Source organism: Tachypleus tridentatus, chromosome 13 (assembly GCF_004210375.1).
Source record: "Tachypleus tridentatus isolate NWPU-2018 chromosome 13, ASM421037v1, whole genome shotgun sequence".
Lineage (NCBI taxonomy): Eukaryota > Metazoa > Arthropoda > Merostomata > Xiphosura > Limulidae > Tachypleus > Tachypleus tridentatus.
This window is the reverse complement of record NC_134837.1, coordinates 70,509,082-70,535,188: the sequence shown is the minus strand read 5'-3', so window position 1 is coordinate 70,535,188 and position 26,107 is coordinate 70,509,082. Positions and strand designations below refer to the sequence as shown.

The 26,107-nt window shown below is 31.8% G+C and overlaps 1 protein-coding gene across 5 annotated transcripts; it reads right to left on the bottom strand.

Moving 5' to 3' along the window:
• Nucleotides 1-5,464: 5,464 nt before the first annotated feature.
• Nucleotides 5,465-25,760, bottom strand: LOC143237238 (nudC domain-containing protein 3-like). 5 transcript variants are annotated; one of them, XM_076476276.1, is made up of 8 exons: nt 25,638-25,760; nt 23,096-23,177; nt 21,965-22,037; nt 21,328-21,466; nt 18,427-18,529; nt 13,623-13,799; nt 8,389-8,577; nt 5,465-5,845 (listed from the first exon to the last, which is right to left on the bottom strand). In XM_076476276.1, exons 1-8 carry the CDS (start codon nt 25,742-25,744, stop codon nt 5,729-5,731), a joined length of 987 nt encoding a protein of 328 aa, XP_076332391.1. In that variant the 5' UTR covers nt 25,745-25,760; the 3' UTR covers nt 5,465-5,728. The 5 variants fall into 5 exon arrangements, with proteins under 5 accessions (XP_076332391.1, XP_076332392.1, XP_076332395.1 ...); XM_076476277.1 differs by having other exon boundaries at nt 13,623-13,796; XM_076476280.1 differs by having other exon boundaries at nt 13,623-13,796; nt 25,687-25,758.
• Between the last annotated feature and the right edge of the window lie 347 nt (nt 25,761-26,107).

Genomic DNA, 26,107 nt, shown 5'->3' with positions numbered 1-26,107 from the left:
AAAAGGGAGGTCAACTAGTCATCACCACCCACCGTCGAGTTACTCTGTTATCAGCAATCGTCATATTATAACGCCCCCACAGCTGAAAGTTGAACATATTTGGTAGGATGGGGATTCGAACCCACGTTCCTCAGATTGCGAGTTAAGTGCCCCACTTCCTAGCCATGACGGTCCTCCCCTAAAGTCAAAATTGAATTTTTCCTAATTACAGCCATGACGTAGGGAAAATGTTAGTTATTTTCACTGAAAATTTCCACTGTTGTAACTGTTTTACAAATATCCTAATGTTAATAAACAGTAACTAGCCAAGTGAAGTGCTTTATAAAAACGAAATAAAGTTAGACTTTATTAAATGGTATGAGACACTAGTTGGTTTTTCAGTGGTTTACTACACACAGAAGTTAGAACTTCCTTCAAAGTAAAAGATATTATCTTCCGGCATGCCCACGTGGTTTAGGCACTCCATTTGTAATCTGAGAGTCGTGAATTCGAATCCCTGTCACACCAAACATGCTCGCCCTTTCAGCGGTGGGGGCGTTATAATGGTACAGTCAATCCCACTATTCGTTGGTAAAACAGTTGCCAAAGAATTGGCAGTGGGTGGTGATGACTAGCTGCTTTCCCTCTCGTCGTACACTGCTAAATTAGGGACGGTTAGCGCAGATAGTCTTCGTGTAGCTTTGCGCGAAATTCAAAACAAACCAAACCATAGTAGAAAATATTATCTGAAATGTTACTACAGAATAATTTATCTCGATGGCTTCTTACAGTGCTTGCTACAACAGTTATAAGCTAGTTAGTAGAAGTTAGAAATGGACAAATTAAGGGTGAGGTGTTAAAAATACGCATTTTACTTACTTATTTTTTACAGTAACTTTAGGCCTGTTGGTTTCCATATTTCGCCGGTTCTCGTATTATATTACTTATATAAATATCGTTCATTGAAAAACTCAATAGGCAGTTATTTATGGTTGACAAAAAGATATATCTAAAGTGTTAATTGTTGTAAACCAGATTTAATTTAGATGTTAGCTAGAAGGTGCAAAATATTACGACAGAAAAGGTCATAAATTAAATGTGGACCTAGAAAGCTCCAAATATGACGTCACAAAAACCTGGTAAATTCGAGGGCTGTCTAGAGTTGGAGAATCAAATGTACATGTAGGTCTTTCAACATGCTAACCTAGCAGTGAATCAGTCCGTTTGGTTTACTGTTGGTAGAGCGCCAGTTTCAAAAGTATCAGGTCATCCCTCAAGTAACGTCCGATTTTAGGTTCAGAAAAAGTTAAACGATTTCAAATGCTTTTAACGTTATTTAATCAATAATGCATGTTCCATTATTATTATTTACTTCCTGCCAACGCTTCACAAGCTACTGAATACCATTTCTATAAATTTCTTGGTGTTTGGAGGAAAAGGATGTAGAGAGGGTAGTTTTGACATCTTCATGTGTTTCAAGATCATTTACATCAAGATAGTTCTGTACACTTCGGAATAGATGATAATCAGATGGAGCAAGGTCTGGAGAATAAGGAGGATGTGGAAGTTTTTCTTTGCAGATGTGATCCTTGCTGTATGAAGCCGTGCATTAACCTGGTATAAACACAACACCTTTACGATTGATCAAAGAAGGCCTATTTTCTTTCACTGCAACATTCAAGCGCTCTAACTGTTGGCAATACAAGTCTGATGTAATCGTTATATTGAGTGGCAGCAACTGAAAGTTAATCACACCAAATGCTTAACAAGACTTTCCTAGGGTGGAGGTTTATCTTGGGATGTGCTTTAGCCAGTTTATCTGCACTGAGCCATTGTCTGTGGTGTTTACCATTTTTATAAAATATCTATTTTTCATCTTTAGTCACTAACCTGTCCAAGTTACGTTCACGAGAGTGCAGAGAAGTATAAATGTCTACTCTTGCTCTAAGGTTGGCTTATGTCAAGTCATGGATGACCCATTTTCAAAGTTGTTGCAGATGATGGTGAACTGTTGAATGGGTTGAATTAAGCTTCTGTGCTAGTTATTCAACTGTTACAGCACAATCTTCATCAAGTGCAGCCAGCAGCAAGTCGTCATTAAACTCAACAGAACGATCTGAACGTGGTGCATCACTTGAGCTCTAGTCACCTGATTTGAACTTCTGAAACCACCTTCAACATTTTCTTTCATTGAGAGACTCCACACCTTGAATGTTTCATGTAGTTTCTGCTGTATTATTACCTTTTTAAAACTCGTAAAGCATTATATGCCTTATGTGCTCCTCAGAAACATCCATCTTAATAAGGGTTTATTTGATTAATGATCTGAAAAAGTGTAGTTGGGTTAGTTTCTTTTATTTGTCTGAACATTTTTATACACATCCTACTATATATTTTAGTTATTAAAGCCTTCTACAAAGACAGAAATGACGATGCACTTTCTGTATTAAATTGTTGGACATTACTTATGGGATGACCCGATATATCAATCAGTGCTAGTTCTTGTGTGTGTTCAACTACCTGATCAACTGACTGTGAAGTTGTACAAACAAGTTTATTTTTGCATTAGCTTTAGTAACATTGGCAAAGTTTTTCCGTTTGAGCACCATTTGTAAAGTTACAACACTATACAAATCAAAGCAACTTTTAGAAATGATTAAAAAACAAATGCTATCATCTAATAATTTAAAATAATCAGCACAACGAGACTACAATGTTACAATGCTACTTTTAAAAGCCTTGAACTTAGACCCACAGTGGACAAAGTGGAATGTGGGAAGAAAACATCTGCAGTTAACATTTATTTTTTTCTGATGGTTTTTAGGCCTAGAGATCTTACAATAGTTTACCAGCTTTCGAGATTTGAACCTTGACTTTTACAGTTCTAGATTGTGCTAAACTGTAACAGATAATAGTCAGCCTCTAACTATTTACTATAGTAAAAGAAAGTCAAGCTCAATGTTGATGAATGACAAAACATATCCACTGGTCAGTTGAAAGGTTTGCTTTAAACAAAAAAAAGTTAAAGACAGTGGTTAGCCAATTATAAAGTGTTTACTACAAAGTTATAAGTTGGCAAGTTTTAATAAACTGGTAAGCCTACTGTAATGTTTACAACTATATTTTCAGTTGATGGTATTTTTGATTGGAATTCTTGAACCAGTGTAGAAGGCAAGTGTTGCTGGTTTAATCTTTGTATGTAATAATTCATTCTCCAGATGCTTTATTCTGTCTATTAATTTTCTGTACATCTGTCCTTTATCTTCTTTAAATTTTGTCTTTCTTTTGGGTCTTTTAATCTTTCACCTTTCTTCTTGACTTTGTCTTTATAATTTCATCACCTCAAGTAATGCTTGAATCTCTACTTGACTTGTGGTTGCCATCTTCAACAGCTTAATCAAAGTTCTATGTTTACTTTCACCAAATAATCCTACTTCTGACACTAATTTAGTAGCACAGTTGTTTCACTGTCTGGTTTTGAATGATCTGGTCAAAACAATTCAACATCCAGTAGACATAATGATGACAATTATATTGTTTCTTCTATCAACATTTCTACAAGCTTGATTATGTACCAACCAACATAAGTTGCTGTAAACTTACGTTACAAATGACATAAATTATTGTAAAATAAATCATCTCAACGTGTACAAGGAAACCATGGTAGCTAACATACCGACTGGTTCACTGTCTATCATTAAATTAACTAACATACTGACTGGTTAACTGTCTATCACTAAATTAACTAACATACTGACTGGTTAACTGTCTATCACTAAATTAACTAACATACTGACTGGTTAACTGTCTATCACTAAATTAACTAACATACTGACTGGTTCACTGTCTATCACTAAATTACCCTCCATACTTCACAACTATCTCATACTTTTTAATCTTGTGTCAAATGTAATAAATACTTTAAATCAAATCTATAGTTTTTAGGCCTATATTACTAAACTTTCTAATCTTAACATCATCATTAACACATGCAGCTCCCTCTAACGTTTCAGTTACAATATTAGATTATAGCTTATATCATAGGGATAAATTCTTAAAACTTTCTAGGAAATCTCCTATTTTGAACTGAGGATGAATCTATTATTTCAAACTTCTTAAGAAAATCTTCTATTGTTAATTAACGATGGATTTAATTTCAAATTATTTAGAGAAAACTTTCGTTGTGAGCCAAAGTTGAATCTATTATTGCAAATTTCTTCAGAAAATCTTGTATTGTTAACTAATGATAAATCTTTCATTGCAAATTATTTTGAGAAATCTTCTATTGAGAACAAAAGATGAGTCTTTTAAGAACACATATTTTAATGTAAGCTTTAAGAGGTAATTTTTCATTTCAATAAAAAAATTATTTCAATTTAAAGATCTTGGGCAGAGACATTGCTATGCACTGGTATGTAGAGTCCTCTATGCCCCAATTACATTTTACAGTGTCTCTAATTCTCAGTTTGTCTTGAAAAGTCAAAATAGAAAACCATGATCACTATTATAAAGAAATGTAGAAATTACAGTACCTATAGGCATATATAAGTCTGATCCCAGATTCTTTTAAGCACCTAGCAATGATTTTGATTCCAGTAAATGAAATATTACTGGCTTAGTTAAAAAATATGCAATATATTTCCAGTTTCCTATAGCTATCAAAGTTATTTTGTTTCTTTCAGTCAGGCTAATTGAAAATCATTTTTACCCCCACTGTAAAGCTCATTGACTGACCTTCTAATTTTGTCATAAGTTTTTATGTTGTCACCTTACATACTTGCTTTCCCATCAGTACTGACACAATGGAAGCACTTACAGTCTCTGTACAAATGTACACAGTTATATATAAATAACCACATGGAACAGTCAAACATCCTACCTTAAACTCATTTATTACTGGTTGAATATTATGACAACTAGCCATCTGGAAAACATTGTATATTGGAAGACAGAAATAATATTACTCAGATTTGGCTAACATTAATTTTAATGTCAATTTAATACATTTCAACACCTACCTCACTTCCACCATTCTTCAATTTCAGGTGAATCAGAAACCCTCTGGGATGGTATAAAAAAAAAAAAAAAAAAAAAAATCCACCAACCAGTGTAATATTCCTGTACTTGTAAACAGCCTATGTTTGATCTTGTTTAAGAATCATTTTTGAGATTAAAAGTTTAGTAATGAATTACTAATCACTGATTGGACTGACTGCAGGGTATTGTTACTATGGTTTATGTAAAAGTGTTTAATAAACATTACTGCTTTGAGTTGCCACATTCAGATAACACATCAACTGTTTATTTAAAGCAGTAAAATAATAACCTGTCATCTACTAAATAATTTATTTACTTTTACAAATAATGGAATGGTATAGAAATGAGTTACATATAATTAATTCTCTATGTTAATTTTAGTTAGTTTTAATTCAAGAGTACCACACAAAATATACAGAAAGTTTTATGAGACTTGACAAAGAAACCATTTCATTCAATAAAAACAATTTTAATACACTTGTAACTGTACATTTTAAAGATGGAATAGTTCCTACAAACAAAGAGAACACAAGCAATTTTGTGAATACATAGAACATATAATATTGGAAACACTGACAATTTAACTTATTACCCCCCATATTATTAAAGCAATTTGTTTTTGTAAGTGTCCTTGGTTTTCAAGTCATACACAGATTTCACAGAATAAAACAATGTAACATATTTTTTTGTAAACTGAAAACCTAGCATTTTCTTATGTCTTGAACAAATCACCTGGATTGGAAATATTCACAGTTGATGGATCAAAAGGTTGTCCTCTGAATGGAGAACCTTCTTTATCCCATGCTTCTTTCAAGATGTTTTCCATTTTCTACATGATTAAAATTATAATTCAGTTCTTTGTAAACTTTTAAACAGAAAAATTAGTTTGTAAAAAAATAATAGCATTAAAGTAGCAACTTAATTTGAATGAAAAGAGCTGGTGTACAGATGAAGACCTAAGCTAGACATAAAATTGTGCAAGTTGTTATCTGTGACTATTTGTTTATTTTAATTGACATATTATCATGTTAATACTCTTAACATTTATCTTGCTATGCTACTCACCATAGCTAGTGAAGAACCTAATAATTAAATAAGTTAAAAAATACAAGAACAGCAACTTTTACAGTAAGTAGATTCTGATTTCAATTATTATAATGTTGCAACCAATAGTATCAAATCATCACCAGATAACAGTTAGATTAATTAATCTAATTGTGATGGATCACAGGTCAAAGGCCATGTCATGTTAGTTGACTTGCATTCAGAATTTTATTGAACTACTATTTTACAAATTTGTGTGAATTGTAGATTACAATGCAAATTTTAGTCATATATATTAGTTAATCTCTTCATTTAAAAGCAGATATTAAAAGAACACACCCAAATATAGATTTTTGTGATATCCAAATATAAAGACTATAGTTTCATATGAATTAGGAACTCAAATCACCGATATTGACAAGCTAGCATATAAAATAAGAACCTCATATTTTTTCTATTTGTTGAGATATTGCTTATGTACTGAATCAAACACAGTGGTCCTGTTTGCCTTTTCCCATTTTTGGAAATAGTCCTTTAAATACACTTACTTTGACATACAACATGCAAATAACCAATAGAAAGCTCAGAATGTCCCCTTGTCGTTTTCTCAAACATTTTTTGGAGTATTAGAAGCCATTTTGTTCTTTCAAACCAAGCAGGAAGGTTTTTATCTTTAGTCTGCTCAAAATTACATATATTTTTAGACAAAAGACAGGTTACTTACTAAGCTTGATAAATTATAGTGGCATTCTATGGTGTTGATACAGTTATTTTGGGTTTGTTGATTTATTTAATGTATGTATAAAACCCAAACAAATTATTTCATTTCACATCTACATGCCAAATCTGAAAAGGTTTAGCAGCCTAAAGTAAGCATCAAACAAGTCCAGAGGTTGTTGAAATTACAAGATACAACCATTTGTTGTACTTAATTATTTACTGTTTTATGTTTTAATAAAAATATGTTTAAGAACTTATTTCTAAATAGTAATAATCTACACACACACATACATATATATATATAATTAATTTAAATGTGACTGTATTTTACCAAATACTAGTCCACTAAAGCATAGCCAAGCCAGGTCATTTTGTAATGGCTGAAGGTTAATTTTATATTATTTGATACATGAGTGAATATTAATGAGTGAACATGCATCACATCAACGTAACTTCTTTAATATTAGCCAGACACAACTGGAAGATTAATATAATAAAAACAATAAATATATATAAATGTATAATGTTAGGAGATTTAAGATACTTAGACTAAACATTTATGTTTTCATTTTAATATCTGTAGTCATTCTAGAACAAAATAAAATATTTGTTTCCTAGTTTTTTATGGTGATTACAAGGTCATTCAAAATGACAGACCTCATATAGTTAGGGTAGAAAAAATAATAGACAAAATATAAAGTTTTACTGAAAACAAACATTTGAAATGTATTTAGGTTTTAGAGACTACACAAAAAGTTCCAAATTTTTGGAACAAAGAACAATTTCTCCTAACTCTCAGAACTATTCTGACTTTCTAACTATGTGATAGGAACCATTAAAAGTTCATTCAAGCTGGCTATTAAATTTCACAAAGGAACAAATCTTGTACCCTGATTGAACTTGACATTTAACTTTTCAATACACAATGTTAAACAATATGTCATTTGATAGATGCAAACATTGAATTTCTATTGGTTATAGGTAATACATAATTAAAAGTATGAGAGAACTATTAACAAATCCTGAAAGGGATGATGTAACAGGTGGGAGCAAGAGGGGTCTGGTTTTTCTCTTTGATAGCTCTGTAACAAAACGAAATTGAAGACTGAAAATTATGGTTTGTCTGAGCAATGACAATCTTATAGCAAGTAATTTATGTTTAATTTTGTTCTTTTTGAAAGGGTGACAGATAAGATAGAGAAGATACTTGGAGGAAATGTGTAACACCAGAAGAAATTTAGAATTTTTAAAAATATTACCTTATAGAATTAAGAACATAAAATTCAGAAACTCTTAAAATATGGACATTATCTAAATTTTTATGCTAATTAGTACACCATAAACAAAAAGAAGTTTAATAAATTTGAAATGTAAGATACTAAAACTTTGTGTTATGTGCAGTAAAGGATACCCAGGTGAGAGAATTAAATCCTTTACACAAAGAAAATATTCTATTTTTTTCAAAACTTTTTTTTTTACTAAGAACTATCTGAAATCCTAAATCTTTCACATATTATAAAAAAGTTACTTTGAAACACAGCTGTAATCAAACTACCTTCTGATTAATGCTGTGAGGTGATTAAAAACTTGTAATTAATTTCTATTTACCTTTTGTTCAGAAGTTGGCAAGCCTAATTGTTTCTGTCGTTCATTGTATAGGAGTTCATTGACCTTGGCTTGAGTCTCTTCATCTAAGTCTTCCATAGGTTGACTATTATCAATCTCTTTGAGATCAATTTTTGGCTCATCTTTCATCAGACTCTCCCAAAAACGTTCCTGAACCTTTTCCAAGTTCACCTGAAAGCCAATAATGATATCACTCTTTGTATGCTTGTTATGCAAAGCTGCCAAGCACAGTATTTTAAATATTTTCATGTCACAATAGAGACAAATAAATGTTTAATGTGTTTGAAATTTCCTTATGTCTTAAAAACAGAGAAATCAGAAATACACCTTAAATACACCATAATTGTATTTTATACCTGTACAAAGTCACAACAAATTCTAAGCATGTGTAATCTGTCTATACCAAATTAAGTAACACTCATTCCCAACAATTCTAGTAAAATTAGGTTTATTAATAATCATTTAGTGTAACAAATACTATATATTTGGCTTCATTGTCTATAGGTTCTAGTAAAAAGATAAAATGAACTGAAAATTTTAAATATTGAATATAAATTATTTCTTGTAAGAGGTGTTCAGGTTCCAACTTTTGTTTTATCTCAAAATAACATTCATGTGAATTATGAGCCCTGTTTTGTGGTACAATTTCTAGTAATACAAACATACTTGGGAAGTAAACCAAAACCTCGATAATTCCAGATATTCAGAATATCAGGTCATCCCATAAGTAATGTCCAAAAATTTAATACAGAAAGTGCATCATCATTTTTGTCTTTGTTGATTGATTGATTTAGTGTTATATGGCACAAAGTAGCTAGGCTATCTGCGCCAAATGTCCGTTAAAAAGGTAAAAATAAAGTAAATGTAGTAAAATACATAAAAGGAAATGAAGGTAAAACAAGACATCATTGAAAAACAGAAAAAGCATAAAACCAATGTTGACACCAAGTTTACAATGTTAAGAGAGAAAGCAGAGTAAGAAGAAGATGTAAAGTACTTACTCTAGCAAAATGGTCATGATCATAACCCACCAGGAAGACTAACAGGTAAGTACAAGAACCACCGTCAGTCACCTGAAGTTGGCCTTTCCAGTCCTGGTTCCGGGTTATGTGTCATAGCAGCCATTATCAAAATATAAAATAATAGAAGTTTTAAAAGACATATAGCAAAATCGTAATAATGAGTAGCTAAATGTCCAGTAAAAAGGTAAAAGTAAAGTAAATGGAGTAAAATTTGTAAAAGTAAATGAAGGTAAAGAAAACCAGCAAATTAAAACATAAAATGGCATAAAACCAATGTTGACATCCAGTCTACAAAGTTGTAAAGGACTTCCTGTAGCAGAATAGTAATGATCATAACCTGCCAGGAAGACTAACAGGTAAGTATAAGAACCACCGTCAGTCACCTGAAGTTGGTCTTTCCAGTCCTGGTTCCGGGTTATGTGTCATTATGGCCAGTACTAAAAGGTAAAGTGATAAAAGTGTTAAATGACATGCAGCAAAAGTGTAATAACAACTCGTCAGGACGACTAACGAGTAGTTCAAACGGATAGTTCAAACAGCAGCGTAAGTCACCTGAAGTTGGCCTTTCCAGTCCTGGTGTCGAGTTATTTAATGTTCTGGCCATTTTCCAATGTCAAATTGAACTAGAGAGAATGAAACTGTAAAAAGGGAACCACAATTAAAAAGGTGTAATGAATAAATATTCAACACTTAAATGAGATTAAAAAGATTAATGGCCATTAAAAAACTAAAAACTTTATCAAGGTGGACAGTGTCACAATCACCAATAACACTGTCCAATGTTACAGATAAACCCTGGGAAAAAACATTTTTAAAATAGTGCCATCATTGAGAATCGTAATGATGGCAAGAAAGTAAAATGTGGCTTATAATGATTTGAGTGTTACACAAACTACACACTGGTGCATCAGTTCCAGATAAAAGGAAACGATGAGTTAAAAAACTGTGACCAATGTGTAGTCTAGTTAGAACAACTTCCTCCTTTCGAACCTTACGGAAGCTAGATGGCCAAAGCCCAATAAAGGGTTTTATGTGAAAAAGCTTGTTGTCGTGTTGCTCACTCCAAGTGGACTGCCAGCTAGCATGGAGCTGAGCCTTGAATACAAGACCATAGTCCATGTATGGAATAGGCACAGTGGTGATAGTGCCTGAGCAGATAGATTTAGCTGCCGTGTCTGCAAGCTTGTTCCCACGAATACCAAAATGGCCTGGTATCCAGAAAAACTGGATAGAAGTAGCAGTTAATGAGAAATGGGCCAGTCGGTTTTGAATATCAGTGAGAACAGGGTGTGAGCCAACGTGTTGCGATTCCAGGGCCAGTATAGAACTAAGTGAGTCAGTATAAATAGTGCAGTTTGAGTACTGCTCAGCTTCAATATGATCCAGGGCAAGAGATATGGCATACAGTCCAGCAGTGAACACAGAAGCTGTAGAGGGGATTCTGTGCGCAACCACTGAACTGCAGCAAACCATAGCAGAGCCCACTGAATTACCTGATTTGGAACCATCTGTATAAATGGGAATGGAATGATCGTTTGAAAGATGTTCATTAAATAAAACACAGTAATTCCAATCTGGAGTATAAGCCTTTTTCAGATGACTGAAAGAAAGGTCACATTTGGGGGCTGTAATAAGCCATGGTGGGATGGGCTGACCTGTGGAATCTGCAATGTTATCCAAGGACAGACCCAATTCATCCAATTGCACCTGGATGCGAAGGCCAAACGGAGCAATGGCAGATCAGTCTGTTCTGAAAAAGTACGGCCCACTGAGGAAGGAAAACACATCCCCAGGTGGGATGCTTTGGTAAGGAACAAAGTTTTGAAGAATATAGTCAAGATAGTTGCAAACGGCGAAGGTGCAGAAAAGGTTCATGAGATTCAACGTATAAACTTTGAACTGGAGAGGTGCAGAAAGCCCCATTGCAGAGTTGAAGTCCTTGGTGATGAATGGGGTTCAGCATCTTTAAGTCCGAGGGTCTGGCAGAGCCATAGACCATTGATCCATAGTCAAGTTTTGATCGAATAAGAGCACGATATACCTTTAACATAGAACATCGATCTGCTCCCCAACTGGTAGTAGAGAGGACACAGAGGATGTTCAGTGCTCTTGTGCATTTGACCCGAAGCTGCTTTAAGTGTGGTATAAAGGTCAGCTTACAGTCAAAGATAAGCCCCAAGAACTTGGTCTCAGGGACCACTGGCAGCGAAACTTCATCGATATGAAGTTCAGGATCAGGGTGAATACCCTGTTGGCAGCAAAAGTGCATGCAAACGGTTTTAGAGAGAGAGAAATTAAAGCCGTTCACCTTAGTCCACTTCAGCACACAATCGAGGGCAGTTTGTAGTTGCCGCTCAATATATCTCATGTTCGACGACTGACATGAAATGTGAAAGTCGTTGACATACAGCCCATTCGCAATATTCTGAAAAGTGTGACACTCATAACACAGCCCTGAGGGACTCCAAGTTCCTGTACAAAAGAACGGTAAAGTGTCGAACCCACATGAACTTGAAATCTCCTGTCCATTAAAAATTTTAATAAACATGGGTAAATGGCCACGTAACCCATATGTATGGAGGTCTTGCAAAATGCCATACCTCCATGTTGTGTCATAAGCCTTGGCAATGTCAAAGAATATTGACACAAGATGTTGGCGTTTGCGAAAGGCTTCTCTGATTGATGTTTCAAGTCGAATTAGGTGGTCTGTGGTGGAGTGCTGTCATCAGAACCCACACTGGGTGGGTTTTGTCTTTGTAGAAGGCTTTAATAACTAAAATGCATAGTAGGATGTGCATAAAAATGTTCAGACAAATAAAAGAAATTAACCTAACTACACTTTTTCAGATCATTAATCAAATAAACCCTTATTAAGATGGATGTTTCTGAGGAGGACATTAGGCACATAATTCCTTAGGAGTTTAAAAAAGGTAATAATACAGCAGAAACTACATGAAACATTCAAGGTGTGGAGTCTCTCAATGAAAGAAAATGTTGAAGGTGGTTTCAGAAGTTCAAATCAGGTGACTAGAGCTCAAGTGATGCACCACGTTCAGATCTTTCTGTTGAGTTTAATGACGACTTGCTGCTGGCTGCACTTGATGAAGATTGTGCTGTAACAGTTGAAGAACTAACACAGAAGCTTAATTCAACAAATTCAACAGTTCATCATCAACTGCAATGGCTTGGAACCAGGATAATGCACAGCCCCATACAACAAGGATCACATCTGCAAAGATTGAAGAGCTAGACTGGGAAAAACTTCCACATCCTCCTTATTCTCCAGACCTTGCCCCATCTGATTATCATCTATACTGAAGTTTACAGAACTATCTTGATGGAAAAGAGCTTGAAACACATAAAGATGTCAAAACTACCCTCTATAGATTCTTTTCCTCCAAACCCCAAAAATTTTATAGAAGTAGCATTCAGAAGCTTGTGAATCATTGGCAGAAAGTAATTAATAATAATGGAGGGTACACTGTTGATTAAATAACATTAAAATCAATTGAAATCCTTTCTCTTTTTCTTAACCTAAAATCAAACATTACTTAAGGGATGACCTGATACATCCACATAGCCACTGGAGCATGACCGAAACCTTGTCAGTTCTAGACATTCACAATATACACCCTGGGCCTTACTCTAAAAGACCTCTGACAAGTTCTCAAAATATTCTGTACATAAGAAGTTAGTTCTGGAGAAACAGGCAGACAGAGTGCATTTTAACAACACTGCAATCCTAGCTTACAACAAACTCAGGCAACCTAGTAAAATCTGAACACCTTTCTCTTGGAAAACACTGAAATAGTGAAATTTAATATTACAATCAACTTTCCAGTGGAATATATTTTACATTCTCTTAAAATTGTCTGTTCCACCAGACTAAAATGCCACAGTTCTAATACCTTACAAAGATAATATTTGCACTGTTTGGTAGATCATGATATTAAATTTAATAACAGTGGAAATGTTCATATCTTTATATTCAAACAAGGTAGTTAATTCATGTTCTAACAAGGACTCCAGTCAACTTCCAGTGGATTAGCAGAACTTAATATACATAAAATTACTTAGGTTCATGACAACTACATTAGATGTCTTAACTTTCAGAAAACTTTCAACATAAAAACACTAACTATATACAAACTTCTGAAACAGAAGTTAGTGGGGTACTTTTCTACATGTACTTACATGAACATGTTCTCCAGGAAATAAGGTCCACACTGAATCCTCTACATTTATCCTGAAAGACAATTCACCATCTAACTCAGTTGTCCATCCTTCTTCATTTAAAACCCTTACTGTCAGGCTGTTGGGTTTAATGTCAACCTTGACTGACTTTCCCAATATCACATTTTGTGGGACCTGCTCTTAAAGATAAAGGCCACTCTCAGTTTACTGTATACTAAAATAGAGATAGAAAATTAAAATATATACTCTAACAAGATTTCTTTATGCATACAGACATTTCTAACTTCTTACTAAACCTAAGAAACCTATTTTTACTATACTATATTTCTATCTGCAACAAAAAAAATTATAAAATGTAATTGTGTTCAGTATACATAGAGAACGTAAATAACTGTTCGTTATTACTTTATTAAACCTGATTGACCTCTTAAAGTTCATAGAAAGTAAAAAAAAAAAGAAGTTTGTTTGTAGTAACAATATACAAATAATCCATCTCTCTGGGACGTTTGTTATATAATTTTAACACAGTCTAAAATCAGTGTAGAATCATCCCTAATTTTACACACATAGACTAGAGGACAAACAGCTATTCAACAGCATTCACCACAAACCCACAGTCTTGAAATAATTAATAACTGCAGTGTTGCCACAGGCAAATAATTACTTCAGAAGAAAAAACACATCTAGCTCAACAGTAAAAATCTGCCAAAAGATCATTTTGGTCTAAAATGGACCTAGAACCCCATACAATCTTAGGTATCTACTAAAGCTTGCAAAACCCAATACATTTAACTAGAATATTTTAACACAAAAACTAAATGAAACAATATAATAGAACAATGACAAGATACAGAAATCTCCCTGCTCTCCAAATCACAAATAACATCAGTACAACTCATATATAAGACAGGTATACCCACCTCCATTAATGAAATTAAAGGGAATAAACAAAACAACTTACAGAAATATCTGGTTAAATAAACCAGAAGTAATTAAAAAAGATATTGACTTTCCCCTAAGTATGACAGGTTTTGACAAACAACTAACAGCCATACGGACAAAGTTTACATGTAATTTAATGCAGTGAGAACACTCAGAAACACCTCTTAGGACAACATAACAGACTATTTAATAACACATTCAACTTAACCATGTAGTAACAACACCAATATACTAAAAATTTCATCTAAAAAACCTCATTCTTGCACTACAAAATAATAATAAAGGTCTCAATCAAAAGAAATCTACAACCTTATGTTAAAACAATGCTAAAGTATACACAACCTACCCCACCATCAACTGAGATGGCATGAACATGAAACTTTTGGAGGTACCATGATGTGATCTAGCATGGAAAATATCCCATGAAATTGTCCCAGTTAGAGTGAGACTGAATAAGTTTAAAACATCTGTATTAAATAACTGCTCCCTTTCCACTTGTATTAAGATTGTATGGCATGCTATGTACAACTGTGCTATGTCTGTGGTTGTATGGTGGAAAGTTGTCTTCATTTTTGACATAAAATATATCATGTATAATTACTTTATGTCATTCCGTCCCTGTTACTAAACCTCACGTTTCTTGGTTTTTCTGTACTTATTAGAGGAGTTTAAGATATATATTTCAGCATCTAGATTTAAGAAAGATTCCAGTGTACGAGAGAGGAAGTCAATGAGCTACTTCAGAAGATTAGAAGAATGTCCACCTACATCTGAGAGCCAAGCATCTTCATCTCAGCAAGGAAAATTTTTCCAAAAAGAAGAACTCTGAGTCCTCTTGTATCCTCCAAATGACCTCATGTTTGACAACAGCACCATCTCTAGCTACAAGTCTTCACTCTCATGGAAGTTCAACTGTACCCCAAGTGGTTGGAGAGATAAGAAGGAAATGGTGGACCATCCCATTACTGGAGACCTAAAGTCTGGTGCAGTGTTCTTTAAGTGTAGTACATACTTATGAACTAGGATTCTGTGCTTTTCACTGGATATGGATGAAGAGATAGCAGTAACTTTATCAATAAATAGTAACCATGCACTTTAACTATGTGTGAGATTTAACAGTTGTTCTGTTTCCAGTTTGGGCATGGCAAGGTGGTTAGGGTACTCAACTCAAAATATGAGGGTTCGCAGTACAATTCCTTGTCCCACACAATATGCTCAACCTTTCAACTGTGGGAGCATTATAATGTAACTGTCAATCCCATTACTCAATGACAAAAGAGTAGCCCAAGTGTAGGCAGTGAGTGTTGATGACTAGCTACCTTCCTTCTAGTCTTTCATTGCTAAATTAAGGATGGCTAGTGCAGAAAGACCTCAGGTGGCTTTGTACAAAATTCAAACCAAACATAGAAACAAACTTTCTTGTTTTTCAGCTATCTCTAATTAGAAAGGAAGAAAGAAGACACAGAATAATAGCCAAATTGAACAAAGTAAAAACAAAACTTTTGTCTCTAATGGCTTAGTGGTGTGTCTTTGGAAGTTTGCCTCGAGCGGTATAATAAGCTGTGAAACCTAAAAGTAAAATTTGAATTTTTCAAAGTAAAATCAAATAAGTGTAATAATTGTGACCCACTTCTGTTGGTAGAGCTGGTCATGTAAAGTATCCTAACCATACAAGTACTTTCCCTATAGAGTTTTTCTGTTATCTGGGGATAAAATGTTTCCATCATCTTCTGCAGATGGAGATTTACAGAAGATCTCTCCAGAACAGTTTAGTCAAGATAGAAGGAATAAATATTTTCACCTTTCTCCAGCTCATCTTAATATTAATCAAGCATAAGTGGTATTCTATTACTAGCTTAAAAAGAGTCTTAGAAAGACAATTTGTGAATAATTGTACTGTACCTAAGGATAAATGGATTATTATATGAGGATTTATTTTTACAACACCACTGGTGCCTCAACAATCTTGTATCATTTATCTTGGACATTATTTTCTGAAAGAAAACAAGACACCTTTCAGCTTTCTTTTAATAGTGTCATTTGTTCATTCATACATACAACTGTTTGATGCAAAATACTGGGCAACATTTAACTTGAATGCATCACAGTTTGAGAAATGGTTCAAGTATTTACTTTGCTGACATGTTTGAACTATTACAGTTCTATCTAGACAAAAAAATGACTTTAAAATTATAACTAAAAGGAAGTTTCTTAAACTAAAAGTCTGTAAAAGAAAGTACACCTGTCACCATCACAAACTCTGTCCAGTTCTTTGAATCAAAATAATGTGCCTACAGCTGAAAGTACAAAACATATTCAGTGTTTCACACCTCAAACCCTACAGTTTTAAATTTACTGCCAAGCATGTTAATCAAACAACTAAAGAAACAGGTGTATTTTCTTACTTTACTGTCCTAACTCTCTCAAGATACTTACCAGTTACATTATTTAGGATAATTCACAAGCAAATGTTAAATTTCCAAGCTACTGGAAAGTCATCTGATTCACCCAAATTAAAACACATGCTATTTTATCCAAAATAAAATTATTTTTATCAATTCCTATTAATGCTTATTATATTTGTATTTACCATTTCTTTTTTAACTACAATTAGATGATATTCTGAATGAACAAAACAAACAATAAGACCTGTACTTGCTGTCAACACTAATTCACGTGTCTTTATACACTAATATATGTTTTTATATGCTAACACTTGTGGCCTTTATATGCTAACACTTGTGGCCTTTATACACTAATATGCGTGTCTTTATATGCTAAAGACAGAAGGAATAAATAACAGTGCATCTTTATACACTAATATGCATGTCTTTATATGTTAACACTTGTGGCCTTTATACACTAATATGCATATCTTTGTATGCTAACACTTGTGGCCTTTATACACCAATATGCATGTCTTTATATGCTAATACTTGCCCTCACACACTATACTTGCATCTTTATACGCTAATACTTGTCCTCACACAATATAGTTGTGTCTTTATACGCTAATACTTGTCCTCACACAATATAGTTGTCTTTATACACTAATACTTGCCCTCACACACTATACTTGTGTCTTTATATGGTAATACATGTCCTTACACACTAATATGCATCCTTATATGCTAATACTTTTCCTTACACACTAATATGCATCCTTATATGCTAATACTTGTCCTTACACACTAATATGCATCCTTATACGCTAATACTTGCAATTACAGACTAATATGCGTCCTTACACACTATACTTGTCCTTACACACTGTATTTGTGTCTTTATACACTAATACTTGTCCTTACTCACTATACTTGTGTCTTTATACACTAATACTTGTGTCTTTATACACTAATACTTGTGTCTTTATACACTAATGTGTTGATATTTACACACTAATACTTGTCCTTACATACTAATACTTGTCCCCACAGACTAATACTTATCCTCACACACTATACTTGCATCTTTATATGCTAATACTTGTCCTCATACACTATACTTGTCTTTATACGCTAATGCCTGCCCTCACACACTATGCTTGTGTCTTTATATGCTAATGCTTGCCCTCACACACCTATACTTGTCTTTATATGCTAATGCTTGCCCTCACACACTATACTTGTCTTTATACACTAATGCTTGTCCTCACACACTATACTTGTGTCTTTAGACACTAATGCTTGCCCTCACACACTATATTTGAATCTTTATACACTAATGCTTGTCCTTACACAATATACTTGTGTCTTTATACTTTCTGTAATGCGATTCTTTTGAGAGACATATACACCTTCATTTTTAATTAATTTTTATTTTAAAAAAATTTCCTGTATGTGAGTAGCTCGTGCAAACATACTTTCACCCGAACATCCAAATCTTTAATAGTCTGAGCCCAACTGTAGTTGTTTCTTATAGCACCATTGTAGCTTTCTGCATTTTTCTGGAAGTCTGTTTGAGTCCTGAAACACGAAGTTTACATTAATACTGCTGAAGCAAAAAACATAAAAACAGCAAAAAAAGGTTACATATCAATTAAAATCAAACTGTTAATTTAATGTTCTGACAACCTACAAAATACTTAAAATAATTACTGTAGAACATTTTTATTTTCATGTTATTCTATATAAATTAACAAAATACTAAGTTTTCTATTCTCTTTAGATAAATCTGTTCACTAATAGTTCTTACCTACTTTTCTGTATATTTTATCAAATATTTTTAATATAAAGAGAAAATTCAGAAGTGAAAATTGAACATCCATACTATGGAGTTGTTCATATGTAAAATAATGAGTTAATATATGCTGAATATTATGGTTTTCACACACACATGCACACACCCATGAAAACATAAGAATTTTTTTCACATATGAACAAAATGACTATTTTAACATTTATAACTGTAAGGAATATAAAATGTTAGTGATAACAAGTACACTTAAAATGAAATTTCATCTTTTACATGAAACACTTTTAAACAGGGATTGTAGAATAAAAAATATTTATATTGATAGTTCAAAGAAATTTTATCTTTTATATTAAACACTTTTAAAAGGGAGTGTAGAATAAAAATATTATTTATTTATACTGATGGTTTAAAGAAATTTTATCTTTTATATTAAACACTTTTAAATAGGGAGTGTAGAATAAAAATATTATTTATTTATACTGATGGTTTAAAGAAATTTTATCTTTTATATTAAACACTTTTAAATACAGAGTGTAGAATAAAAATATTATTTATTTATACTGATGGTTTAAAGAAATTTTATCTTTTATATTAAACACTTTTAAAAAGGGAGTGTAGAATAAAAATATTATTTATTTATACTGATGGTTTAAAGAAATTTTATCTTTTATATTAAACACTTTTAAATAGAGAGTGTAGAATAAAAATATTATTTATTTATACTGATGGTTTAAAGAAATTTTATCTTTTATATTAAACACTTTTAAATAGAGAGTGTAGAATAAAAATATTTATTTATACTGATGGTTTAAAGAAATTTTATCTTTTATATTAAACACTTTTAAAAAGGGAGTGTAAAATAAAAATATTATTTATTTATACTGATGGTTTAAAGAAATTTTATCTTTTACATTAAACACTTTTAAATAGAGAGTGTAGAATAAAAATATTATTTATTTATACTGATGGTTTAAAGAAATTTTATCTTTTATATTAAACACTTTTAAATAGTGAGTGTAGAATAAAAATATTATTTATTTATACTGATGGTTTAAAGAAATTTTATCTTTTATATTAAACACTTTTAAAAAGGGAGTGTAGAATAAAAATATTATTTATTTATACTGATGGTTTAAAGAAATTTTATCTTTATATTAAACACTTTTAAAAAGGGAGTGTAGAATAAAAATATTATTTATTTATACTGATGGTTTAAAGAAATTTTATCTTTTATATTAAACACTTTTAAATAGAGAGTGTAGAATAAAAATATTATTTATTTATACTGATGGTTTAAAGAAATTTTATCTTTTATATTAAACACTTTTAAATAGAGAGTGTAGAATAAAAATATTATTTATTTATACTGATGGTTTAAAGAAATTTTATCTTTTACCTGAAACACTGAACCAGGGATTGTAGAATAAAAAATATTTATATTGATGGTTTAAAGAAATTTTATCTTTTATATGAAACACTTTTAAACAGAGACTGAATAAAAAAAATATTTATTTATATTTATGGTTTAAAGATAGATACTTCTTTAAATTTTATCACCCTTCTTACTTCATAACACTTTTTTTATGCTTAATAATAATTTTAAAGCTTAACCAGGCAATAACACAACTCAGGACTACAGTCAAATACTAGCTCTTAAAAAAAACGTTTTGTTAGAATTATGGTAATCAAATTTACGTTTTTTTGACAATTATAACTATGTAAGTTATGTAAGTATGAAAGACAGCTGTTTGAATAATAAAAAATTTTATGAAGCTGTGTACACAGGATTTATAATACTAAAAATGAAAAACTGGACATTACATTAACTGTTATCAGAGTTGACTACAAATGGAAGGGAATGTTAAAGTAACAGCTTTAAAACACCCAGATAAATATTACAACACAGAAGTCAAAAGTACAATAGCCCTACTTGTGTAAACTAAAAGAAAATTAAGTTAAAAGTTATGAAACAAATGTAAATTAAGAACTGGATGTAAAACAAACTCAGACATGAAAACACAACTTGCTTTTCACCAAACTGAGTAATAACATAAATTGGAATACATGTTGAAGAAAAACTGGATGTGCAAAAGTAGGGTTAGCTGTTAACAAAATGTGAACATGGGTGGCAAAGATACCATCTCTACATCAATTATAGTAAAGGCTCAAGAAGCCTAGAAAATGGTTTAGTGAAAAGGAAACCACATACCCATGACTTCACAGTCTTACATAACCAAATATTTCATGACATAAGAATAAAAGCAGATGTGGTAAAATGAAACAAGTTTGAGATGACATTGTTGTAATTTAATTTTTGTTTATCTATTTACAAATAGTGTGTTTATATACTTGCATAAATACACATTTTAAGTGAGTTAAAAATTGACATATTCTAACTTAAATATTGTTGTACAATACTGAGTTTAGATTCTAATTCAAAGTACATAACTTACACTTTGTTACAAGTCTTTAGCTGTAATTACAGGTGATAATAAACCTTTCAGTTGTGCTTGAATGAAAACAGAACACAAAGATCAAAGAACAAGGTATGCTGTGTAGATTTACTTACAGTTCAATGTTCTTTTTCTCTGAAGTCTGGATCACTTTTCCTCTGTGAGACTTGGCAGCATTTGTCTCCCGAAGCTTGTCTTCACCTTGTTCACTTGTTACAACTTCCACTGTAGCTACTGGAAGTGGAATTTCACTCTCTAATGGACGTATACTGAATCTTTATCAGATGGCACAACTTAATCTCTGAATGTTTTTCTTATTGTTTTAGCTTATTGAAAATACCAAACTTATTCTACATTTTCAAATGTTAAGAGAGATTTTACTAAGGTAAACATGCATCCTATCATTACTGAAAGCAGAATAACAAATTCCTGAAATCACTCATACAAATATTATTATAAAAACAAGTGATTTGATAACTCTTTCATCCTCATTCAAAAATAAGTGAGTTCACTTATTCCTCTTATGGGTTTTTATGTATAATTACAATACCTGACAATTTAAAACAACTTTTATCACTTGGAGTGGGAAATTCCAACAGCTTTTAATTTTAAAGTTTAAAGTAGAAAAACAGTTGTAAAGTAATAAAATTAAAGACTCGATAAATTAAAGCAACTTTTATCACCTGGAGTAGGCAATTCAAATCAATTTTAAAGTTTAAAGTAGAAAAACATTTAGAATGAGTGAATAAAAACCTTTTAAAACTTGATTCTTCTTTAACTGCTGTGCGTCATTTTCCATTGCTATGTCACAGTATTTCTTAAATGCCTAATGAGTCACATGCAATAAAATACACCACTTTAGAAACATCATCAACATTTATTACAAGCTGTATTCTAAAAATATGTAACATCAATACTTTTGTTTGTTTTTGGATTGTTACACAATAGGCTATCTGTACTATGCAAGCCATGGATATCAATACCTCATTTGTAACATAATAAACCCTCAAACTTACTTCTAAGGCAGAGGATGTTAACAGTATTCCAAATCCTTATTCTATGGAAATTACTTGAATTGACCTAAATCATGATATTAATTCCTAGGTACTGAAATGAAGAATCAATATATTGAAAACAAATAAAGAACTGGGAGCAGATAATATATTTTAAGATTTAATGGAGGTTAAAGCCTCTTACATTTCTCATAGGTAACAGAATAGGAAGACATCTCAAGACTGAAGTACTGTAGATATCACTCCTATTTTTAATGGGGGCATGATAAGAGTTGCACTTAAATTATAGAATAACATTATTTTTATAATGATATACCTTCTAGATTCTGATAAATTATTTGGTGAAATACAAAATCAAAAATGAAAGTTAAAGTGGATTCACTTAAAGATTTCACCTTTCTAACATTTTCACTTTTACAAGCATGCCACAATATACACTGAATGAAGATAATGGTTCAAATGTGATGAACTATTGGTGAAGTGTTACATAGATCTGGGCCTCAGCTTTAGTTTTTCTTACTTAAACTAATAATACTAGTTGGATAATAACTAGTATGATTTGCATACATAAAAATCTTTGGAATTTCTACCTTCATTCACGATGTTGAGGTGCTACAGAACAACATGAATCAACTGATTAGTTGGACAAAAATTTAATAATAACCAACTAATTACATGCAAGATAATGCATTTAGTTTATATCAAGTGTTTCTTTTACAGCCAAATCTCTATAATAGGTTACCATAATATAGATTATGTGTTTATTATAAATGCAAACCCACTCCATGTATAACTGCAAAAAAGGATATCAATAAATTGCTCAACATGAAATTATAAGTCTTTCATGGAAACTGTAATTGTTATGATGTACCTTTTGCACTATTTTTCCTGCCATCCCCATAGGAAACCCCATTTTGTCATTTTCATCATGCTGAATTTTATAGAAGTCAGTTCTGAAATTAAAAACAACAAACCAATTAAATATCATCTGTTACTAAACTGCTGAAACCAAGCTTTAGAAAAGCCTATAAGATATATATATTTATGGATGAACAACTCTGAATCTAAAATTGCATTCTAGAAAGTGATTCCTTATACTAGGTAGCCTACTTAACCTCCATGTATACTTGAATTACAAAATATGTAACAAGGTTTCAAAGCAGCAAAAAATGGTTATGTCATGATTATTAGTAACACTTTACCTCAATAAACAAACTCGGATGGCCATCACAAGACAAGCATACACAGCAGTAATATATATAATTCACAATCTAACTAAGTTTTAAATTTATTCAAATAGGTATAGAGAAAAAAAAAACACTAAGGGAAATACAGAGGTATAAAGTATATCATATTAACGTGATTTTGAATGCACATAACAGCAACCAACATGACAACAAAGATAATAGTCTTAGTGAAACAGAATGTATCAGACATTTTGACACTGTGTATGTAGTAAAAAACCACCAAAAACTAATTACCTTTTTGAAATAATATGCAATAACCCTTTCTAACAGAAAAAAATTCATATATCTAGATTATTACAATATGTTTAGGTTAGGAATTTTGACTTTCCAAAACAGGGATCATCCTTGTACTTAGTGACATCAGAAAGTACAGAAATGTAGATGAACTTAGAGTAACAAGACCTTCCAGAAAGAGATATGCAACAAGTTTTATCATAGTTGTAGTATGTGTAGATTGAAAAATCCACAAATGCAAAGTACGGTGATGAAATTCAATCATGTGCCCTTAACACCACATAATCAGAAGGTATGTCCACTTGTAAACTAGACCAATAAATTATCATTTCACCAAGATAAGTCTTACAGTCATACCTTGTTTAAACCATTACATACCATCCTCTTCCATTTGAAGACGTACCAGTTAAATTACTCATGGATTTCTCCATAATTATCAGCCTGTTGAAACAGGTACTAAAAAACCAGAGGACAATATATCAGTTATGAAAAGTACATATGAAGTACATCTTATTAATAGCGATTGGAACTTCAGTTTCAAATACAGTGAAATAATAAAAACTATTTTGTTCTTCAAGCATGGTTTATTTGTAACTCTGTTTAAATCCTTAGGAAACAATTCCAATTCAACATTTGCTATTCAAATAATTATTGAATGTATATGTAGTCTGACAGATGTACTTGACTGTCTTTGATGTTTACAATAATGAAACTCATAATTACATTGAATATTTATGGAAAAAATAATTCAAGCTCCCTAGCTTCCTGATCAAGCAACTTTCTTTTTATGGAACATGGACTCTTATTGGTCAGTTACACATCTAGCTTAATTTTACACCATATTTGATTGGCTGAATGAATAATCATTAGCATGTTTACACAACAAAATATGATGGGATTAGAAGTAATTAGAAATGGGAGATTAATGCAATTAATTGATTATCCACAGCTATTGGTTACTATGTTAAATGATTGATCAATAAAAATTACAATTAAATCAATTATTATTATGAAAATAATAATTAGTGTTTCTAATTATATACAAGCTATCCATGTAACTGACAATAATATTTCCGATTATTCTATACACATAAATAATCAAAATATATTCCATTAACTTAAGCTTAAAAGTAAAACACTCAAACTTGGCCCTTGTTCACATATTTATCAAGTGTTATCTTTAATTTATTTATATTTAATCCATCCACCACATCTAAAGGCATCCTATTTCAAAGGCAAACCTAAATTTGGAAATAAAATTGTCTTACTTTAACTGAAAATGATACCTTCCAATATTTATGTATCCTAGTCTTAACCATTCTTACCATTAAGTTGGAAAATACATGATGCATCAACCCTCTAAATTCCAATACGTTTTTCTGTTTTTGAAATTTAATCACACTTTCAATTTAATGAAATGTTTTCTTCAACTAATAAAAAAAACTACCAAATATGGAAATATCAATATTTTGAACTGACACAGAAAACCTCAATATACCCATATGAACTAACAGAAACCAAGTTCATAACTACCTTTTTTCTTTTGACCTTTCATTTTTTATTTCAAGCAATATGTACACACATCAAAACCGTGTAAACAGACCAACACATGACGCAAAATAAGTGTTAAAACAGGCAATATATAATGTCACATGTAAAATAAATAGTAAAAAATAGCCCACTATCGAAATATATGTAGTTTTATGCTCTTTTACGTTGGTTATTAATATTACATCCTTGGCTTACGCCTAATGAAATGGCTTTAGATCCGTCTTTAGGCTTAATTAATATATCCTATGGTGAATATAGTACATATACAGTATACTCTGTCTTACTATCTTTACTCTTTAGTTTTCACGTTTAGAAATAAATAATGTTCGTAACAAACTAATATTTGCATGTTATATTAGATATTAATCGTTTAAAAGTTACCTTCTGTACAGAAAGCCGAATATAACATCCAAAAAAGGATAAATCTGACCTTCGTTTTGTAAAATTCCAAAGAGAGCGTCATCATATATATTACGTTCTTCCGCCATTTCAATTTTCACTAAACTGCAGCAAACGCCCCCTTTATTTCTTCGTATGTTAACTTTTTTTGCAACAGATAGTTTCTAAATGGAAATTAGTAAAGCACTTTCAATTTATCTCAGGCGACTAGTATGGGTATTATCAGTTTAACTAATAAAGTAGAGAACAGCCTTTCGACCGTCTAAGGTCATCTTCAGGTTACTTTCTGCTTTATTATTAAAAGTGTTAAAACCCACACCAGCCGTCCTGAGACACATTTTTACCTAGTGTAGGTTTCCCGTTATCTCGTGTTTCAATTCACTTTCGTACATTAATGGGGACTCCTGATGAAGAAAGGCCTACCTATCAAAAGCGCTTGATTAGGATGTTTC

Coding starts and splice junctions, on each gene's coding strand:
- LOC143237238 (XM_076476276.1), bottom strand. CDS start 25,744: ATGGCGGAAGAACGTAATATATATGATGACGCTCTCTTTGGAATTTTA. Junction 21,467..21,964: donor GAAGAATCAAGTTTTAAAAG/GTTTTTATTCAC, acceptor TACGTCCATTAG/AGAGTGAAATTCCACTTCCA. Junction 18,530..21,327: donor GAGAAAAAGAACATTGAACT/GTAAGTAAATCT, acceptor TTCGTGTTTCAG/GACTCAAACAGACTTCCAGA.